The sequence below is a fragment of the Parasteatoda tepidariorum genome, chromosome X1 (genome assembly GCF_043381705.1).
Source record: "Parasteatoda tepidariorum isolate YZ-2023 chromosome X1, CAS_Ptep_4.0, whole genome shotgun sequence".
In the NCBI taxonomy this organism is placed as follows: domain Eukaryota; kingdom Metazoa; phylum Arthropoda; class Arachnida; order Araneae; family Theridiidae; genus Parasteatoda; species Parasteatoda tepidariorum.
Window position 1 is genome coordinate 22,204,294 of NC_092214.1, and position 24,454 is coordinate 22,228,747.

Consider the following 24,454-nt stretch of genomic DNA (forward strand, 5'->3'; position numbering starts at 1 on the left):
TTATTTACTCCATTCTCGAAATATATATATATTTAAATTTGTCAAGTTTATAAGATTTCTGTCATAATTTTTGAATTAACTAATTAATGAAACTGAAGGTAATACTAGAAAGCAAATTAATTGCGTTTTACAATGTGTTACAGAGATTTAAATCAATTGGGTATATATAGCCTTCTTTATAAAATATTTAAAAAAAAAACTTCCTTTCCAGGGAATCACAGCAAATGCTTGTGCCCTGTTTTGCCTATAAAAAGAGTTATGGAACTATCTGTTTCCTAAGAATCGGATATATACAAATACAACATCTTTTTCAGCAAAGAAGGAAAGACTGGATATAGATAGATCCTTCGAACCGTATACCACTACTACACCAAAAATTTCAAAACATTCGAGCAACGACATTCCAGAACGATTTTCCATCTATCAACCAAACCCACCCTCTCGCATTTTTAAATAAAAGCCACCTGAAGGGAAAAAGTATCCTGTAAAAGTAGAACTGGGAGAAAGTAGGTGGATTTTAGTTGTATCGTAGCTCATTACGCCAGGAAAGCTGACTGAATGGAATGTGCTCCGAAAAATCCAAAAGTTGTGGTCAGATATGTGGTCTGGCAGCGTGATCTGTGATGCTGCATTAGATGGTTACAGTTACGTTGCAACCAGGGTTGTGAAAGGAAAAAGAAGGCCCAAGTGGGGAAGAAAAGCTAATGGAAATGTATTACACTTAGAGTTCCTAGCACGTGCAATGGTATCAGCAACGATCTTTCCTTTACCCAGCCACGTATTTTATAGATCAAATCCATTCCCCTTGAAATCTTTGCACTTCTCCACGAAACTTCTGGAAAATGAGAAAGAAGAGGAGTGGTATAAAAAAGAAACCAAAGAAAAATGGTCAAAAGGTAGAAAAAGTGGATAGTCTGGGATATCGTGGAAAAGTTTTATTTAACGTATCATTCGTTATACTTGACATATTTGAAAATTTTCTAACTTCTTGAAAATCGTGCATTTAAATCAATTTCTTGTAAAGTTCATATATTTGAATCAGTGAAAAAATATTTTTATGCTTAACCCAAATACTGTACTGACTGAATTATTAGATAAATAATTCTTTTCGGCAATTTAACTATGTACTGAAAAACCGGATATTTGATGCAATTTGACCATTTAAGTAATGCCTTATGTAATGTTTTAATTCAAAACGGCATTGGCCAATTTTTTTAATCCTATTCTTATTTTATATTCATAAGAGAAACTGAAAGTAACACTAGAATACAAATTATTTGCTTTTTGCTATGTGTTACAGATATTTAAAGCAAGTATGAATGAACCTTTTTTTTATGAAATATTGAATAAAAAATAACTTCTTTTAGAGGGAATTACAACAAATGCTTGTATAATGTTTTGCTCTAAAAAGTGTTATGGAACTATCTGCTCGCTAAGAATAGGATTCATTCAATTGTAACATCTTTTTCAACAAAGAAATCCATACTGGGTATAGATGGATCCTTTGTATAGTATACCACTACAAGCAAGCATTATTACGATATGACAAATTTTATTTCTTTGAAAAATTTCAAAACATTCGAGTTTAACATCTGTTTTAGGAGTGATTCTCTTGGAATAAAAAAAAAACTTAGACCATTACAGTATTAAGTAATTAAGGTTTTAATTTGACGATGTCACAAAATTTTTTCTGGTGGTTCTGAGCAGGTCATAATAAGGAATCACTCCCTACCTGCGTACGACGACATTTCAGGCATGGGCTAGTTTTGTGCTCTTTTCGTCTTGATGATGTGCTTGCACTTCTATAGAAGCTTATCCTAACATTTTCTGGACCCTCTGTTATTTATAATGCTTTTAATCTTGTATATTTCCACAAAAAATTAGACTAAAAATGTCATTTCAAAAAGAATAAGCAGCTTTAGTCTATCCTTGGAGCGAAACTAATTTCAAATTTGAAATTCCTACACTCGAGCTAGGTAAGATAAATTATTTGTATAAATACAGCAAAAATTCTTCAGTGTTTATTTGACAAACTTCCTTATTACTTGCAGCTTGTAGATTTTATTTACTTCACACTGGAGCTGAACATAAGGATATTGCACTTCTACCTTATATTAGAGACTTTGTGCTCCTTTGTGGCAAAATATTACGAAGTTTCAGGCCTTCGCAAAAACAATTGAATTCAAAATTTCAGAAGACGTAAAAATTTATATCATTCATGCAATCTGAAGTACATATGACAGTTTCAAAGATAAAGTTTTTTGATACAGAGTTTTGCTTTTAAATTTTGATCTTAAAATAAATTCGTGCATACAAGCAATTTAATCTATCCATTGATGAAATTAAACTTTGAAATAGCTGTACATTTTGACACATTTTAAAGCACGTTTCGTTATTTTATCTACGATTTAAAAAATTGTCTCAGAAATTCGTTCAAAACAGAATTTTTTTTCTGTAAGACTATTTTATTTTTTATTAAGACAATTTCCTTAATTGAAACGACTATTCAGCTGCTTGCTTGGGTTGTTTGCTTAATACACATTTAAACCAGATCTTTATATACAGCATTTTTAATAAAAAAAATTTTATGAAAATGGTTTTATCCAAATATTAATTCTTTTTTTATATTTAATTTTACTGTTCTTAACAAAGTGAGCCGTGTATGTTGTGTTTAGCAACTCATAGTTTATTAGAAGCATGGAATCTAAAGTGAGGTTTAGATGAACATATTAAATGCATAACATATCTACTTAGAAGCATCGACATTCTTAAAAAATAGTCTTAAAGATAAATCATAATTTCGAGCGAATATGCTGAAAATTTAATGCGCCTTAAATATATCGATAACTCCCTTTAAGTTGAAACAATGTCTCTTGTAATCAAATTGTTAGATTGATTCGCGTACTTTATTAAAGTTGAACCAAGTTTAAAAAATTATAGTGTAACTCATTTGATAATGTCTAGCAGTAAATTATAGATAATTTTTTATTCTAATTAGTCATAAAATAAAGCAGTTCTCAACATTAAATGCGAATTTTGAAACAAATCCTAGATGCTTCTACAATATTAAACATTTTGTATCTTTTTAAATTATGAAATGTTTCAAATTTATTGCAACCTACATACTGTACTATGTGACCATATTTTTGTGCTTTTTAAATTTGACTACACTGTGTTTCTTTTAAATAGAACGGAAATATAGTAATACCAAATGTACCATACCGAAGTTAATACCAAAATGTACCATATTAGGATTCAACGTTGAACCAAATTTTCTGAGTGTATACGTTTTTTATCTGATTTTCTTAAACACATTAAAATGTTAACGAACTCATATTTTATAACTCACTTACTGAAAGAGAGAACTGAATAAAGGATTTTCTATTTTACAACGTTTGCTTTATTCTTTAGACAGTTGATTCAATTATTTTTTCGCTGTTGAGTTAATCTAATTAAGTCAAATGAAATTACCTAGGAATTTAAATCTCTGAGGACAAATCACGGTGAGACCTCTACTAGCATGGAACAAATCCAATTCCGTATCTGACGTAATCCAAAAAGGAAACTAACAAAAAATATTTATTTCTTTGTAAGCTAGTAATTAAAGAAAAAGCAAAATGGAAAATATAGGAGTATCTTTCCAAGAGATTTCGTATGTAAGTAAAATTTTTAGTTTCTAAAAAAATCATTGAATTTTGGTATGAATAATTTATTTATCTATTATACACTTATTGCATGTTTCATATTTATGAAGACATTATTATAAAATAAAATTAGTTCATAGATATGAAAACACTGACATATATTTACAAAAATCACCGTGGAAAATGAAAAGCAATTATATAAGATAAAAATTAAAATTTTTAGTCAGAAATCTATGAACTTATATATTCTTAATTTTTTAAATCTTTTTCTAATATCCATTAAAAATAAATATCCGAATACAGTATATTGAATAGATAAATTCTAAATGTTTTGCTTGAAACTCTCATATAATAATTGATTAAGTAAACATAGCCATGCCATTTTTCTCAACCAATATTTAAATTTTCGATACATGATTATGTTCTTTAAAAAAAAAGATACATTATTTTGGTTTTTAAGTTAATGTCACCATATCATGAAAAAACGCATATTATTAGGAACACTAATTTAGTTTCATGGGATCAATTTCATATCATCTTGCAATTAAAACAAAAAACTTAAAACTGTTTCATAAAATATTTCTAAAAGTTATCGTAGCTAAGTGTGTAACACGTTAAAATTTCCAAAAGCAATATTCCTGAAGAAGAAAAAGAAATCTTAAAAGTAGCATAGAGCCTCGTAAAATAAGTAAAATTGTTAGTTCCTTATTTGCTTCTCTTTTCTCTACTTATCACTATCAAACACGATATTCATCAAAAAGAGTTAAAGCCCCTCAAAAAGCGTTAAAGATTTTCCTTTTAATAAAGTGAACTTACTAATAAAAAAGGAAAATCAAGTAATCAAGAGCTAAGATGAAAGAAAGTAAGTGTACATTAAGTAGAAAAAACGATAATCTTGCAAAAAAGAATATCGAAAAATCAAGAGCAAAGCTTGATTTTCTGTTAAAAGGGAAGAACTTATTTCAAGTTTGCGTTTAATGTGGAAGGGAAAAAAATTATTTTCAACGTATTATTTTATATGAAAAGCGCAATCAATCAAAAAGTGCGTAATAAAGATTCAGATTGATTTTATCAGTAAGCTGATAAAGAATAGTTTTGTTTACTTAATTGATACATATTTCATTCCTATTATTTTATTTTTAACACTTCAAGTAACACCAGGGGTAATTTATAAATCAGTGCATATCATGCTGAGCCAAAATTTTGTTCCATATTTCATTCTGCACTCTGGAAAATCAGTACAAAATCGAACCATTATAGGCACTTTCAATCATAGTATCGTGTAAGCGTGCTACATCATTTATAAGTTGTGAAATTAAACCAACTTTATGCTGAATTGAACCTAATTTCTTATTTTGTAACGATGATTTTTTTACACAAAGCGTATATTAGGATTTGGTATATATTATGTTAAACCCAAAGTTTGTTCCACATTGAAAGTATTTTACACTCTAAAAAATCAGTTTAACACTGAACCACTATATTCATACTTTTAATCATAATATCATTTAATTTGCCATAGCCCAAATAAAGCCTATATAAATCATATTTCCGTAAAACAAAATCTTATTTTTATATTTGTCAATTGATTTGTTACACTAAGGAAAAGTAAAAATTGTCGTATTGGCTCATATTTTCAATGTGGAGTAAACTTTTAGTTCAACATAATATACAACAATGCAAAATTTTCCATTGGTGTAAAAGTTCATATGGACAATATTAAAAAAAATGGGTTCAATTTAACTGAAAGTTAATTTAACAACGTTTAAATGATGTTTCCTGATTTTCCTATTGGTATGGATCAACTAATGGTATGGAGCATAGCGTAAATTTTTTCCGGAATCTTAGTTCAAATCACCTCAAAGTCTTTAAATAGTGAATAAGAAATATACGAGAAATTCGAAATTAAGTAGAATTAAAACCCTATTTTTAATTTCAAAATATTAGAAACATAAATTAATTCCTAAAAAATTCATAATGATTTGATTTAAATTATCAAATGAAATTTTTATTATTATAGGAAGCACCATCAAACAAAAATTATTTAAATTCATATTATTTAAATTCATATCATTCAACTAAATAAACAGTACATAGAAATATCATTTAATAACACCTTCATTGATTATTTTAATTAATTTAATGTAGTCAACAAGTAATTTCTAATCAACATTCGTATTAGTTTTGAAAGAAAATTTCAAAATTTTTTCTCAAGATTATTTTGTTTGTTTAGTTTTAAAAGTTCTTTTCAAAATCAAAAAAGAGTCATAAATAGAATTAGAAGTTAATCTTGAATAAAATTATAAAATTAATATGTTATAACATTATGAAGTTTATATGATATATCATAAAATTAATAGTCTGATAAAATCAAATTTCAAAGAAATATTTAATTAACGTTTATTTATTACTTACTTATTGCTTGATAAATGAAAATTTTAACGATGTTACGTAATTCTTTGAACAGTTTAGTAAATTAGTAAATTATGTATCTATACCCTGAGAAAAAAAATTACTCTGAATTGAACCATAATATTGTTTGAGCTAAATAAGACATACATTTAAAAATCACATTTCAGTTCAGGTTGAATCAGCACTTTTTAGCAAGGAAAAGTTAATACCGTAGTATTCCATTGTCACCTTCGTTGCTCTACTATAAGGTTGCTACAAAAACATTACTTAAACTTTTAATATTATGTTTTTATAGCGCAATCTGAAATATACATTTCACAATTTCAGATTTTGGAATATCAATTATATTTACGTATTTTTTCTATGATATGATATAAATACCATTAAAACTTTTACGCAAACAATTTGTAGGTCTTTAAGTACGATTTTTAAAATGTATCTAACTATTCTATACATTTTGTTTCTTAAATTATTGAAATAATGATGAAAAATAATAATGAAAATTAATGCTCCTGCAGTTATTTAAACAAATTTCGGCAGAAAAATATAATTATGTAGAAATAAGTCTTTTTTTCAAGTACTTTAAAATATAAACCCCATTAAAACTTTTACTCCCAAAAAGTGAAAAGTATTTGTGCATATAAGAATGTTCATGATAAACAATGCTTTATGATAATCTTCCAACGGTAGTTTAAATAACTTTTGGTTTTGATGCTATAATTATATATTTCCTCAGCGAAATCTCTTTAAAATATGAAGTTTGAATGAAAGTTAGAATAGCCGTCGAGTTTGACCAACGATATAATAATTTTGATAGTACAGTCTAAAATTAAGCTAATAAATCAACTGTCTTAATTGTTGCGTCACAGAAATATAAGGGCGTAGAGAATGTAGTCTTAATATGCAAACTTACCTTGGTAATTAATTTTGCGCAAATAATAATTAAACTGAGGAAAGTGGCGCTACTGTTATAAAGGGGGACAAAGACTAGAAAATGTACGATATTATGACGTATTATCCCATCAAAGGAATAATAGGTGGCAACATTTTGACCATAAATCAGTAAGCGTAGTTAAAATATAATAGTTAAGTCATAACGCTTACATATTATTTGTTTAATAAAATTTCGTAAAAGTTTCAAACAAAATTGAAAAAAAAATTATAGATATTTCTAAGCTTTGGTATTAGAATGAAATTAAAAATTCAAAAATTATCAAATCAAGAGGAAAGTATATGTTCGAATTTGGTAAGCCTAATTCAAGCATTTAAAAAAAGAAATTAAACAAATTAGAAGCAGTTACATTTTTAATCTCAGTTACATGTTCAATCTCAGTTATATGCTAACTCAGTATTAATACTGCTTGAGTATTATTCCATATTATTATTATTCGATATTATTATTAATCAACATTATTATTGTTTGATATTATTGTTATTTGATATTATTGCTATTTGATATTATTATTTTATTATTCAATATTAGAACTCAGTATTATTTAATATAAAATTATCAAATTAAGAAGAAATTATAATATATTCTAATTAGGTTAGGCTAATACAAACATTCAAAAGAAAAGAAAGAAAAATAAAGAATGTAGAAGCAGTTGCATGTTTAATTTTAGATCTATGATAAATCTCAAAAAAAAGAATAAACTTTGTATGTGCTTATTTATTATACAAAGTTTTGATTCCTAAATATATTCTGCTTTTACTTAAACATAACACGTTATACTAAAAAAAAATAATAAATAAAAAATAAAACATTTTTTAACATTAGTTTTTATGGAAGTATATTAATTTACAAAAGTTTTGGTATATAGTTCTAAAATAATTCCCTTTTCTTAAAATGCTTGATAATTTTATTAAAATTTTGTGTTTATTTTATATCAAAAATGCCACAGTTTATTTTTTAAACTCAGATCACATTATCTCGGAAAAAAATCAACGTATTGCGATATTCAATAATGTTCTATCATAATTCCTTTTAATATCTTCGTTAGTTATGCAACTTTTTGCGAAAGTACTAAAAGTTTTAAGCTCATATATTTTAAATGTTTGTTAATGAAAAATATTAATTTTGAATCATTGCGTGTCTTCTAATGTGTTCACAGGAAAATAAAAAAAGGGATTAAAAAACCGTTGTTTTATCACACTTTAGTCTAGTATTATCCTTTAAACTACACGTGTGGAATAATATAATTTTATTTAATTTATGTAATACGATTGCTTTATACAAAGCGTTATTAAGCTTTAGTTAGAATAAAATTTGTTCATGTAGTTAATTGTTTTTATTTATTATCCTTACACACTTTTAAGCGTGCGTATTGTTGACTAATTTAGTATTTATGAGTCATATAAAGATTATTGAACTTATATCAGACATAGATAAAGATTATTTTTGTTTTTGAAGATTACTGGTCAGTGTTAATGCTATTTTATATTTTCTCTGATGATAATTGCTCTTTAAAATGCACAACAGGCATTGATATTTGAGCATTTTTACTAATATGTAATCAAAACAAATAAATACTTTTACTTGAGAATAAACTAGTAAACTAATAAATAATAAATATAATAAACTAATAAACATAATAAATTGCATAGATAAAATGAATAAATGTTAATGGGCTACAAACCCAATTGTTTGCTGCAACTAATTTTCAGTAATCGTAAACTTAGATAATATAAACTAACTTGCTATTATAATGTGTTTAACGTTAACCCTAACTGTAACGTGTTTTAGGTACAACAGTTTAATATATATGTTAATATCTGATCAGTACTGATTTGCATTAATCAGATAATAATCTACTGCCACGACGTTTAGGGGATCGTTAGTTTGAGAAAAGATGAAATTAGTTAAAATATTTATTCCAAAACGTAATAATGAGCATTAAATTAATAACGATCATTTTTAGAAATTATTTTGATTAATTTTAAAATATATCAATTTATTAAAATGTGGCAAAAAATGAATGTAAAATGTAACTGCTAATGGTAAACAATTTAAAATCAGTGAAATTGTGTAGCAATGTTAATTTACAAAATATATTTATTATATTAGTCAGGTTACTCTTACATCTCGGCTTAAAAATTATTAAAAACATATAACGTGCAAGAACTTTTCACAAACTATGTAATGATTTATACACTGTATAACATTTTAATGTATCTTAACACCAAAAATGGTGCCTTCTTCTTTGCACTGAAGTAGTGTTCTACTACAACAATCATCAAGAATATCCTTTTTAACTACTTGGTGTAAAGTATCAGTAATTATAATAACATATGATACAAGAGTCAGTAAAGTTACTTTACGATACAATATAAATTAGGAATCATTAGTTTAGTTTAGAATCCATCTATACAATATTTCTTAAAATAAAATTAGTTTGTTAATCGAACATATACACAGTACAGAGAAAATATTAATGTGAATTCGAACCAGGTGTAACAAAACCGAAGTAAATAGAAGTTAAGTGTAATGAAACTTAATACAATTGTCATATTTGTGTAAATTTTATGAAAACATAATTATCTTTATCATTTGAACTAATTATCTTTATCAAAACTACATGTATTTTATAACAGCTTACATGATTAGTTTGTCAAATCAATCCTACATTAAGATAGAACTTGCTTGGCAATTAATCGACCTCAATTAATATTCTTGCACAGTTAGTAAAGAACGTTGAAATTTATTTGGTATTAGGTGGGCTATGATCAGTTTGCCAATTCAATCCTAGAAGCTTTAAATTACATGGCAAATGATTTTGCTCTGGCGTTGGTAGATATCTAATCCTTGTTAGGGTTCGATGTCCGTCATTATAGATCGGAAATTAAAAGAGTTAATAATTTCAGAATGCCTATAGCTGCATAAACGCGTTCATTATATGTAGTTGGAGTCTTCTGTCATGGATTATATCAATTCTGGTAAAAATAAAATCACAATTTACCCACCATCTTCCAAAACTTACTGAGCATTTAAAAACAACAACAACAAATCCTTCGACTTGTTACCAACCATAAATGGCGTAATAACATTTGACCATGGCGTAAGCTTTATTAATTATTGGTGTTAAGCTTTACTACACCCTTCATAGTATGTATGAACACTCAATTCGGTATTAACGTGATAGCAATGTCGTACCTTCATTTCAATATGATTACGGTATTCGGCATCAGTAAAACAATTTACAAAATTTTTAGGATTTTTCAACACCCAATTCCGATAAGTATTCCACCACAGCTTTTACATACGTAAAATGTAAATAGTGTGGCGTAATACGTATCCAAATTTGGAGTTGAATTGCATGAATGATCACTTCTTTTCATGTTGATTACAAATCGAGAGCTGTTAGACACTTCAATGGGTATAGTTCAAACGTAACACCAATAATTAATAAATTTTACAGCAATCTGCAGCTCCAGTGAAGATGGTAGTGTTTTTCGGAGCTCCTTAAATTTGGTGAATAATTAAAGTATATTTAAATTATTTAACTAAATTATTGGGTAAAATAATAAACGGGAATGTTTTAAGCATGCAACAAATGCTTTTGGACCATTTTTAGAAGTTAAAGGGGAGTAATTGTGCAATTTCAAGATCCTGTCAATAAGGCGTTTTGTTTATATGAAGTGTATTGATGAAATATGAGTGCTTCTTGTCGGATTTAATTCACAAATTGGTCGAAACCAAGTATTGATTCTCTATAATATTCGATATAAATATTGATTGTGGCTGAATATTTGCCAAGCAATTTCAATCTTTTTGATGGCTTGATTTGACAAGCAATTCATACAAACTGCTATGAATTCCATGTCTGTTTCTAGTTACATGATAAAGATATTTGTTTTCCAAAGATTTATCTAAATCTGTCAATTACATAAAATAATTTATAACATTTAACCTCCATTTGAACAACTTAGGTTTTATATTCTATCGGTGTTGTGTGCAAATTTAACAAATAAATTTTATTTCACGAAATATTGTATATATATATGCTTCCTAAATTTGTGATTCTTGTTAGATATGATCTTGATAGAGAGCATAAAAAGTAGTTTTACTGATTCATTCATTTTTAACGTTGAGATAAACTAAACATTTTTACATGCATTTTTTTCATTTCATTGTTATAATCTTATTCCTTCATTTATTCATTTTTTGGTTATTTACTATAACACATATTTTCATGTGCATTAGAATCAATTTATGGCTTCATTGAAAAAAAACTTTTCGTTCGAAAAACACGCACTATTTACATATATTCGCCATAAGTCTTTAAAGCAATGGTTATTTTGTAGATTTTATATAATTTTCTCCACGATAACTTCAGTTTTGTACTTAAAAATATGTTTAGCTTACTTCAACATCAAAAATTGGGGTATCTATACGTCAAAACATTTTACAGTGTCCATAATAAATCAATCAATCACATACTTAGAGAAACAACAGTTTATTAGGAATATTCTTACATTTTGACCTTGATTAATAGTTGAGATCTCTTTGCAATTTTGAAGTCCATTTTACTCGCTTAGGCAAAGATTCTTCCAGACATTTACAGTTTTCGAAGATATGTTTATGGTCTACTTGTATCTATGCTGTTTTTGCAGGTAGGATAAGGAACTGAGAGTACCCTGGACACTCTAAAACATCTATTTGTTGAACCAAATATTCTCTTTTAGAAGCTTATAGAAATGAGTCAATTTTTTTTTTTTTATGTATCTCTACTCAGAATGAAAACCTCTTGCGTAACTCTAACTTCATTTTTTAAAACTATTTTCCTGTTTTGGCTGCTTACTGCTTATGATTCCTTCTACGAAAACAGATATTACTGAGCCACTACGCCACTATATGTATAACATTTTTTTAAACTGATTTAAGCCTTAAGTTGGTTTTATTATGGGCTTAATATGCTCTCCTCTGTACGTAAATAGAGTATTATTTTATATAAAATGCTTACAAGGAATGTGTAATGCTTTAAAAGCATAAGCAGTTTAGTTTTGAAAGGTAGCCGGTGCTTATAAAAATACATAGACTACTTATTATGTTCTTTTATTAAATGCGAAAGCGAGGGCGCTAGTCAGAAAAGTGTATGATGGCTGCTTGATAGAGAAAAAAGTATTCGAACCTTAGAAATGATTTTTATATCCCCTTTTGAGCATTATTAAAATAAAAATAAACTACAATAACGTGAGACTAATAACTTTCCTATGCTACTAAAAGACACGTCATCACATTCCCTAAACTCTATATTAAATCAATATTGCTCCAGTCTTTGAAGAAAAAAGTTTAGCCTAATGCGATTTCATTTTGATCTAAACTGTATTTTTATATTATTTAATACAATTCTTTGTTGTGTATATATATATATATNAGAACCTCAGACGGTTAGACTCATATATATATATATATACACCTGTTGACTATAGCCTTATGTGCGAAAAAATCTATTCTTCAAATTGCAAGTGACACTACATTTTGTTAGAGACAAGACATTCTTTTGTAAGACTAATATTAACGGCTTCTATATCCATGGAGAGCGAAGACAGGTCCATTTTAAGAGCCAGTCAGCGCCATTTTTGTTCTCACTCATTTTGGTCGTTAATCGATTTACGTTGGCATGGCAACTTTAGAAGCCAATCATGAACTGTAGAACTGTTCTGGAGAAGAAACTCAGGTTTGTGAAAAATGCTAAATTTTTGAGTAATGTAATAAAGCATCAGCTCCAACTATTTCTTAATCACAAAGCAATATATGGCGTGATATGACGTAAAAACTAGTCAACAGTAAAAATTAATTACTAGTTATACACTAACGCAAACAAGTTCATTTGCAAGAAACATTTCACTATTATGCAATCAGTAGGCACTATTAAACATTTGGGATTTAATAACTTATTTAACTCCAATAAACTGCCAGTAGAGTTAACCCTTCATTTGTATGAGACTTTCCGAAACATTAAATAAATTTGATACTATTTAAGCCATAAATTTTCTTTAAATTTATGGGTGAATTCCATTAACTAAGTATTTTTATTACAGTACTTTCTAAAATATAATAAGAGTTATAGTTCAATAAAATGTATAATTCTTTTAATATTTCACTTTATTGAGTATGTGAAAATCATATAATATCAATAAGGAAGTTATATTAAAAGAAATATAATTGTAAAATCAAAGTTTTTGCAATTAGGTTCTGCAGATTTTTTTTTCATGTGAAGTTAAAGGGAAATATGTTTCTTCAACTGCACATGTATAGTTAAGCAATAAGAAACTATTATGGGTATAACAACGTAAAACTTACACTCGAAAGTAAATAAGTCATAAAAGTTTTACATACCCAAGTTGAATTTAAAAATATATATTTGCAATTTTGCAAAAATATAGATTTGCAATTGCAAAAATATATATTTGCAATAGTTCCTAACCAGAAGTCAAAAAGATAATATGAATATTGCAAACACTTTATTAAATGTTTGGGAAACATTAGTGACTTGAGTGTTATTTGTGGGAATTTCAGTCACGGTAGCCAATATACATTATGGACCTCATCGATTTTTAAAGAAAATTCTGAAATTAAAATTTCTAAAATAATAAGCTTTGAAACTTAGCAAGAAATCCATAAAGTTTCATGAAGCAAGTTCATAAATTTTATTTCATTATCTGAGTTTAAAAGAACAGTTCTTAATGCTTAGTTCAATACCATTGCAATTTTGAGCCAAACTCAGAAGATAAGCGTACTTTGGAGTCATTTATCGGATTACTTCTAGTTCGAAATTTTTAGAGATACTAGCCAGCATGTGAGGAACATTAGGAGAAAAACATCAGCAGTTACAGTTCTTGAATTAAAAAAAAATTATTGAAATTTAATGATGGTTGCATATTTCTGATTTTTTACTCGTTTTTCAATTATTATTTACTTAATTAAAAAAATAATAATATTTATTTAAAGAAATAATCCCAAGAAACTGAAGCTGTAAGATATTACCTGATTGAAAACTTCATTCGCTTCAAAAATAAACAAATACGAAACAACAGTCGACATGTTTCAAACGCTTCAAAAATAGGGTTTTTTTTATATTATTGTAACCGTCGGTGAACAGCCGACTCAATTTTCGGGTTTACGACTACTAATGTTCAACTACGTAGCTTTGTAATTTTGAACCCAATCCAGAAGCCAAGGGAACTCCTGGATCGAGTATTGGGAGAAATTTGCCTTCGTAAAGGACTTTTTGACTGAACTAACCCACAATTGCGTTTCATGGAGATGAAGACCACGAGAACCTCAGACGGTTAGACTGACGGCAAGGGGACTCTAACCCATGATCCGTCTTGTCAACTCTTGAAAATGGGTGCCTATTTACAAAGCATTTGAAAAACATTTCTTAATAAAGGCAGGCCCTGAACTTTCAATCTTCGCCTTAGAAGATACTGGAAGTATTGCTCTTTATCGTTACCCGGTGGGCACCTGTGAACCAAAGTCACGGAGGCGAGCAACATTAGCCACTCGACATTGCCACAGATACCCGTTCAAAGGGTGAGCCGCATTCACACATCGCACAACAGAGGACAACACACAGAGAAATATCCATGCCCTGAACGAGATACGAACCGCAGTCATTGGCTTCTCAGTCTTGCATGCTAACCACTCGGCTACCTGACCGGCTCGTTTGAAACATCTCGACTGTTATTCTGTCTGGTAATGTTATTTCAATCAGTAAATAACATTTATTTAGTTAAAAAAATGCTATTATTAAGAAATAATTGAACCATAATTGCTATCCCCTTCATTATAAAACAAGAAATTTTATTTCGAATTATAAATATGTTTATCTACTTCAAAATAAACATTATTTAAACTTTGTGATGATTTTGCTGCACTATCTATCCAATCAAGCTAACAAGTCTATTTTTTTTAATGTTACATTTGAATATATGTAACTTCGAAAACAAAATTATCAGTTATAGTCGCACGCACCTATATGTGCATTATGTTATTTTAATGACATTTCAAAGAATGTGAAAGGTATGATGGGAAGATCAATAGAGCAATCCAAGTAATGATCCATTTTTTTCTCTTATCAAAAACAGCATCTATCAAAATGAAATAAGTGTATTTCTTTGATAGATGAGCTACTGACATGATGTATCGAATTGAAAAATGACAAATTGTTTTGATATCCATTCCTGCGATGAAAAACACTTTTTGAAGACAAATGCATGTTTTCTAATATATTAAACATTGTATATAAGTGTTTTTTTATTCTCCTCCTTCAAAATTTTATTACATTTCTAAAAGATATTCAATTTATAAGTATGATAGCTGAAAAAAATCAGCTTATCCTGCAATGAATTTAGAAATTAGCAATTATTACGAATGAATGCATCCATTTAGGAGTAAACATTTTTATCTTCAAATTATGCAGTGTTCGAGGTTTAATCGCAATCTCTATAAATTATGCATTATAATTATTACTTTTTTTAAGAGTTATCGATAACGTTAAAGCTAAAATGATAGTTAATGTTATCGACTGCTATTTTGCAATTGATTTGTAACGTCATTGCTGTTACTTGCTTTGTTTATTGCAATTGTATGTCATGTAACACTACGTTACACTATTGTTCTAATAGCGAGGGTTTGGTAGTCATCCTTAGTGCTGATACGCAGACAATATCGGCACAATAACTTACTACACTACCATAATTTATATGGAGGAGCAAGTGATGGTAGTAATAACCCGGTCTTTGCACCATGCTCCCCAACCAGCTGTGAAACCATTATTTAAAATAAATTCCAAACTACTAAGATTTCGCTTGAGAAAGTGAACTTCGATAAAACACCCAGCTTTAGCTTGATGAATCGAACCCTGGCATGGAAGACAAAGACTTTACATGCCATGTTGACTAGATGGCCTGATAGAAAAAAGGTAAAATAGAATTCTAAATATTCTTTAAAAATTTAGTAATTGTATTTGCCATAAAGTTTTGATATATAATTAAACATAGTTCAAACATTTTTGCAGTATTTAGTTCTAATTTTGAAAACTTAAACCAAGTCTAAGTTGTGAGCAATTTAAACAGTTTACCCATATACATAGTATTCCTTAAAGATCCCCCACAATATTACTTTTTAGAATCATTTCTAGAAAAAATTCAAAAAAAAAATTTACAAATTAGGGGTTATAAATAATATTTTAAAGAGAAAAAACACTTTTCGGCAGTCAAACAGGGTTTTAGGATTTCTGTTCTATCGTCCTGAGTAGTGATTCGTAAAATTCTGACAGCGTTTTCACTTTCTTCTCGCTGAAATATTAGTTTGTGAAATCGAATGCGTGTAGTTTTCTAACTGCATTTTTGTCCGAAAATTTAAATATATATATTTTCTTAAATATATATATTTCTAAAATAAGCTTAAGAGCGATCACTACAAAATACCATGCATAATACCTTGAAACCATATAATACCATAACAAATAAAGAAAACTTTACTCGAAATTCTCAAATTTTTTCTTCATTATAAAGATTATTCTTAGCAACTAATTGTAGATTATTTCTTCATAAATAAAATGACACTTATCTATTAAAACCTGTTGCTTTAAACAATCTCATAAAGCTATCATAAATGAAATCAACATAAATTTATTTCCAAAGGGATTTAATAAGTCCATACGATTTGAATCTTCTAAATTTAAAGACGCTTAATTTAAGTCTTCCTAATTATCGAGTGATTTTTTTTTAAAAACCTCATATGAAAAAATTTAAAGTACAAGATTCAAATATCTAATTAATATTTTTTCTTTAAATCATAAAATCCTATATTAATCCCTTTAGATTTTCGAAACTTAAACTACTCTTCTGGCATATTTTCTGAATTTCATTTATATGTTAAAAATATAAAATTTATTTTATTTAATTTACAATATTAAATGCTATTCTGTTGAACCTATTTTTCAAACTTACAAGCTAGCGTTTCAGTTTGAAAATGTATTTAGTGATTCGGATATCTCAATAAGTTGATCATTTTGTCATGTCAGCGTAATTAAATTAAACGCTTTAATGTAAGAAACGAAACTAATATTTTACATTTTGCACATAATATTTATTTATTGGAGCGTTACTGTCTTTTTGATGAAAAGATACTGCCATATTGTCAGATATTGGCGCCACAAGTGTTCCTTCCAGGTTTAAGGGGACGCATTGTCGCCAACAGGTTATTTATGCCTTTGCCTTTTGGATGAACAATACTGATGAAGATCATTCAAAAAGTGCTTCTTCAGCATTATAAATATCTTAAAAGTGCTAATACAGCAAAAGAAGTATTGATCACAAAAGAAAAATTTGTTATTGAGAATGATAAATAATGCGAATTGTTTGTGTACGAGAAAATGTCTTTTTTAAAATAGATATTTTATGCTTGGAATTTTTTGCCATTCTTGCAAATTTGATTAAATATTCTATATAAAATATTTTTTAATATTCTTCAAGTTATTAAAATATTATATAATATATATTTTTAAGTTTTTTGAAATCATAAATATCAGCAATGAATTCGGAGTAATTATTTACGATTACAATATTTCTTATTTTCAAAAACTCATTTATTTTAAAACAATTATCTTTTGTCAATTTAGTTTTCTAGAATATGCGTCTTCAAAAATTTAAACGAGTAAACTGAAAATTACATATAAAAAGCATTTTATTTCAAAACATTTGCAAGCAATTTTCGTACTGAAATCATGAGACGATGCAGAAACATATAGAAATTTGTCTTCCTCTATATTTTTCATTCCAATACACAAAAAACCTTAATCAAATCAATTAATTCCTGGCGTATCTTACTGTAATTATAAATTTTAGTGTTGCTGAATGACAAATATGGGAAAAGCCACTTTACACCAAATAGTGTTAAGGAAAATTCTAGGTGTAAATCTACTGCCGGAACTATCCTTTGTTTTGGTGTAGTAAGGCACTTAGTAAGACACCACTTTGGTTTAAAGTAGTTGCCACCATTTTTTTGTATTTTTAAACACAAAAATTCTTCAAGAAGTAAATAGGCGCTTTCGGTCAAGTTTACGGTCGTGGCACTTTTCCAATAAATAATGTGCCTAGGCATAATCTGTTTGTAATGATTTTTGCTTAATCTACTGTTCAGATAATTATTTACGTTTTCATCATTGAGTAAAACTGTGCCTATTTATTAAAAAAAAGTTATGGTTGCAGCAATTAGAATATTTTTATAATTATTAACATTCAAAGTAAAACGAAGGTTTCATCTTGTATCTATCATGCGAAGTTAACGACCAAAGTGCTACTTTGATGTTTTCCAACATGCTAAGAATTTTCAGAAATTTAAATAAAGAAAAAAGTAAACGCATCTATAAATAATTATTACCTTAATTCGTAAAAAAACTTGCAGTGTTTTAAGCTTTATCACTCAATCTGTTTGTACTACTTAAATATTTAAAAAGAAACAGAAAAACAGGAAGGGAATTGAATTCTGTAACAACAATACTTTCCTCTGTTTAGTGGCTTGACTAATAAAATAATATCCATTATAAACCAAAATATGTGCTGTCATAATTTAAATGCACACATTTTAACAAAACAATTATTTAACTATTTACAAAAATAGCTTGTATCAACAGTTTACTCACCATCAACTAAAACCGCTATTTTTTCTGAGATAAAAAGAAAAAAAGTATGTTAGATGCATGTGGACACACACTATGTTGTTAAGGTAGAGAGCATCAGAGAAGAGCTTTGCCGACGTTAAGAGCTAGTCGATAACTCCCATTTCACATAGATTTTTATAGCAACTCTCATCTCCAGTTTTATGACCGTTCTGTTATTACTTGACCCTATGTCCTAGGCGAAACTTTCGTGCTGTCGTAAGTATAACTCTCTCATTTTCTTCCTTGATTGGATGGGTCGGTATGCTTCTCTATCAAAATTTATGTTCTAAGAAGCTTATTGGCTGATGTAGTCGTCAGATTTATAATTAAAAATTTTATAATTACGAATTAAGAGCAACCCAATTAATATATATATATATANACTTTGGCGATGATGTTAATACAATATACGAAAACACTCATTTTTGTGGATAAAACTGGATAAAACTGTGACAGTTGGAAAAAAAGCTGTATGTTTTTGTAGTTGAAATAGATTCTTGTATTTTTAACAGGTAGTTTTTATTTTTTTTCTCCTTTAATCTTGTTTGTATGTTTTCTCTTCTTTTATTTACATTATCCCAAAGGTGTGTATGCTCATAATTTTTTTCTCCCGAAATATTGCAGATCATTGTAAATTTTTCTTTTACAATAAGCAAAGTTATTTTTTCTATGTAAATTTTGGAATGTTATTTTCTATAAGTATTTAAATTATGGAAGAAGCTTAATGTACTGTCATTGTACTCCAAATTTCATTATCAAAGAAAAACTAATTATACACTAGAATTAGAGATGTTCTGATATTTATTAAGAGCAAAATGCAAAATAAAACGATTATTCATTTAAAATATTTAATTGAACATAAATTCATAGCTTTAAAATCACATTAAAAGTTTTAACTCAATTATAAATATATTTGAATTAAATACATCACATAATGAAAAATGCAAAAATGATGTTAACAAAAATAAAATTCCAGAAAAAGTGCTTACCTCAGCTATGGTTCTTACACAAGTAGATACGGTGCATCCTTTGTTGGCTGCAGCCCCGAATTTTAGTGCCCATGTTTTCACTCTAAAAAATAAGGAAAAAAAATTATTATTTTGAACAGTAAAATTCGTCCTTGAAACAAAAGATTTTTTCTATTAAGTAATATTCTAAAATAAATGCAAAAAATATTAAAATCATAAAAAATGAATATTTCTGTGTACATTTTAATGACATAGTTATTGCGTTGGCGGAAACCAAACATTCAGCCAACTTAATCTTAATATTATTGTTTTAAATTCTCTTTTGGATGATTGATTCTTCGACACATTTCGAAATAAAGCTGAATATCCATATTCAATTTATATTGTATTGCTGATAATGATCAACTTAGCTAAGATGTAAATGGAATGTAAGGACTTGCTTTTAATGCAAACGACTCAGGAAGAATACCGGATATTGCTGATTATTCTATAATTGTATCTATTTACAGACGCTCAGAGCTATATTGCAAAGCTAAGTGAATCCCAGTGATCAGAGGCTTAAGAGTATCATTGGAAATAGACTAACCATGGAAAAGTTTAATAGTTTTTCTCTTCATTTATTTTCGTAAATCAGGTATAGGTTCATCTAAAAAGCTGTCGTTCACAAGAGCAAATTAGTTCCAGTGTTTGAGTAAGAAGTTAATTTTCTAATTTGCGTTCTAAATTACTATGTTATGTAGCAGAATATTGTCTCGCATTTATCATCCTGGTAGATTGTTCGGAGGTGATAGAATAAAACTGTATTATTGAGTAAGGAATTCGTTTTCTACAATGCGTTCTACATTGCAATGTTATGCAGCAAAATATTGTCTCGCATTTACTATCTTGGTAGATTATTCGAAGATGAAAAAATAAAACTAAATACAATGAATCCTGTGTAAGTTGACAACTAGGTGATTTATTTTAGAGATCATCCTCAATAAGGTGGTCAGCTTATAGCGGTGGATGAGTCATTGTTTTTTATCAGGATAAAACTACATTATTAACGTAACTGTTTTTAGAAAATAACCCATTAAGAAATTAAATAAGTGGAATAAATTGCAATTAGGATGAGTTGCAATTTGCATAATGAGCTGAATAGTTTTTATTAAACTAATATGCATATTTGCAAGGGATTTATACCATTTATTCATAAAATAATTTTTCTTAAAATGTCAAAGCACAAGAACATTTATACATTTTAAAATTTTTAAAATTTATATGCATCAACATTGCTCAAAAAAGTTACAAAATGGCACACAAAAAACGTACTTCCTCTGAATTAGCATACTTTTTCGACAAATTTGGAGTTCCTACTCTTAAATTAGGGGGTAGGGGTAGCCACAGTACGGTCCAAATAATTTGGTTAAGAGAGAGAGTCCGAAGCTTGAAACTCTTATTGTTAATTATACTTTTTGCGTATTTCACCATTTCTCGAGAATTTTTTAAGTAAATCTAAACATTTTTGCACCCGATTATAAAATATATTTATCCGGAAATGATGCCATTCAAAAAATAATTTTTCTTCATTATTTATTGCTATTTCATACAATAGTAGAAAACAAATTTTGATTTGCAAAGTATGCAATTCTTTTACATTATTATACAAAATGCAATTTTATGTGACAAAATAGAAAATTATAATAAATAAATACAAAAACAAAATTATAATTATAAGTTTCTGAGAAATCAAATTACAAAAATGCAGATTTATTAAATATCAATTTTTCAAGCGTGTAAAACTAAACTACTTTTTTTAAAATACGATTTCTCAGGAGCTAGTTGGACGATTTCATTAAAATTTCTGTATTTTGCCATATAAAAATACATTTTTCAGAGTGAAGTGAAAATTTGTATCCCTTACATTTTCCTTTTTTTCGACACTTCTTAAATAAAACAGAAATAAATTATTGAAATCTATTTTTTTGCATGGAATTTAATTTTGAATTTACGAATTTTATAATTGTGACATAAATTATTTGATTCACTTGAAAAATTCGTGAGATAGTGAAATACACAAAAAGCAATATTAACATTCAGGAGTCCAAACTTCAAACCGCTCACTTGCCTGGACTATTAGGACCATATTCTTTATATTGAAGCTACCCCTCAAAATATGAGGGTCAGAAATCCAAATCCATCGAAAAAAAGTGTTTATCCAGAGAAGGTTGCGTCTTATTTTGCGACTTAAAATATCATATTTGAAACTTTAAGTTCATTTAGCATATTTGAGGTCACCACAGTGAACCATGAAGAATATGTCCTAGTATGTAAAACTCCAATCATTATAATGAAACATATTCAAGGTGTTCCTTTTCTGCTCACTGTACGCAAAAACATATTTGTTACGAAATTCCTCTATGATCAACTCATAAACGGTTTCAATTTTTATATTACCAATTCAGTGAAATTCTTAATAAAAAATTTCCTAGTATAATTATGCAAATTTTTCAGTATTTCATTAATTTATGTTTCCAGTCAACTTATCGAGATTTTTAAATAGCATACAATAACACATCTAGACAAAATTTAAATATTGAAATATTCCAGCATACAAGACAGTTGATCAAATAACAATGATTTCGCTATATAAGATATAGAAGGAATTTGGTTCTTCACAGTAGAGGTCAGTATTGATAGCTGGTCAATTTGCAAGGGGGTTCAAAATACAAGAACCGTCAACATACAAGGGCAGTGAACCAATCATGGGAGTGAACTTATCAGGGTAATCAACTTACCTGGGGAGTGAACTTATCAGGGTAATCAACTTACCTGGGGAGTGAACTTTAAAGGGTAATCAATTTATCATAGTAATCAACTTATCAGGGTAATCAACATATAAGGGTAATCAACTTATCAGAGTAATCAACTTACCAGGGCAAGCAACTTATCAGCATAGTCAACTTACCAGGATAATGAACTTACAAAGGTAATCAACTTACAAAGGTGATCAACTTACAAAGGTGATCAACTTACAAAGGTGATCAATAGGTATTTCTTATGGCACATTTTACTTCTTTGATAGCATATTACTGTTTTAGACACTTTTGATAGCATATTATTTAAGTGAATAATTTATCACCATATAAGTTTCAAATGAGTTTTAAAATGTATTTCAATCTAATTCTGTTAACTTCGAACCTGAAATTGTTTTTATTTATTTATTTTGTAAAAATTTATGTTAACTTCATCTAACTATTAAAAATCTAAATTTTGCAAAAAAAAGTTTGCTTCTGAAATCTTATCTATTTACTAGTTTGTGATGTGAGCAGAGTTAGAGATAACACTTTGCATTTCCAATGAAAAATGCTTTTCTCTCTATATGTATCATCTACACTAGAAAGCGAGTTTGAAAATACAGTCATAAATTGAATCTTTTAGTGGATCACATTTATTTCAGGTGACGCATAAAGCACTTTTGAATATTAAGCTTCTCGAAATTTTATTTTTACATCTACTTTATGATTGCTTCAGATTGAATCTTCCTTCTAAAATAAATAACGCTCACTATTTATTCAAAACAGGTTCCATGAAATTGAACAGCAGCTTATCTCAACGTAGGAATTCCAAAAATAAAATAAATAATATCTGAAGAGAACTTCTTGGTAAATTTGTGGCTCCATATATTAGTTTAATGTGTCAGAATTTATGTATTAAATGGCAAGGCATGTATTTATGTATTAAACTGCAATAATAATTATATAAATGATAACCACATCTACTGTATTATTCTCATTTCTTCTTGGAACATTAATAGAAACTTTCAAACTAATAAATGAAATATTTGTTTTTTTAAAATTGGCTGAATTTGAAGAATTAAATATTTCTTTTTCAAATTATTTCAAAATCTTTCGCCATCTTTAACCTGCTGTCTTTTGAACATTTTGGTATTTTTTCAAATTTATATACTTTATTTAACCTCAATTCATCATCTTACTTTAGAAATAAATCTAATATCGACAAAGAAAAATCCTAATTCTTCCCTTTTTTATTTCTTTTTTAAGAACGAAATATATTTGGAAATTTATTCTTAGATCAAAAAATGCAAAACTATATAAATATTTTATATATATATAAATATNTTTTATATATATATATATATATATATATATATATAAATTACTATTAGATAGATTCCACAACCAATTTTTATGTCTCAAATTTGTGGCTTTAATTTTCATACATGTATGCAAGTGCTTGGATCCCACACGGGGGAACTTTTTTTTTCCATTGCGCAAATGCGCAAAATTTTTAAACAGGTCTTAGATGCTTTCAAATCTGCAACCAGATTCTTCAAGCTTCAGTTTTTTTAATTTACATTTTTTGTTTATGTTTTGACGAAATTTCAAAACGAAGTTCAAAAACCTTATATATAGTAAAAGGATCGCTTGAATGTCTAGGGGAATTAGGGAATTTCATCAATAAATTTGTATTGGAATCCATGCTCGGAAATGTTGTCATACGCCTCTTGGGGCGATTCCTGTTATGAACAGTTACTTTATGTGCTTCTGAACAGGTCATAATAGTGACAGGTCATTTGTCCCCCAGTGTCATTTATCAGGTATTTTTAAGTAGCTCTTGCTTTCGCGAAGGAATTGTTCAGATATTTAGAAAAATCGTTCCTTGAAAATCCTTGAGATATGAACCTCACAAGTTTATGGTTATTTTCTCGATGGCTGTATAAGAAGTATTTAGTAAAATATTTGATAGATATATTCAT

The 24,454-nt window shown here is 28.0% G+C and overlaps 1 protein-coding gene across 9 annotated transcripts in view; it reads right to left on the reverse strand.

Annotated features, from left to right (window-relative positions):
• The window catches only part of LOC107437533 (voltage-dependent calcium channel subunit straightjacket), a 350,222-nt gene that overhangs the window by 147,397 nt on the left and 178,371 nt on the right, over nt 1–24,454 (reverse strand). For all 9 annotated transcript variants that reach the window (XM_071187231.1, XM_071187230.1, XM_043040081.2 and 6 more), the window contains one exon: nt 19,717–19,798. In XM_071187231.1, coding sequence (XP_071043332.1) covers nt 19,717–19,798 — 82 coding nt within the window. The remainder of the gene's footprint in view (nt 1–19,716; nt 19,799–24,454) is intronic.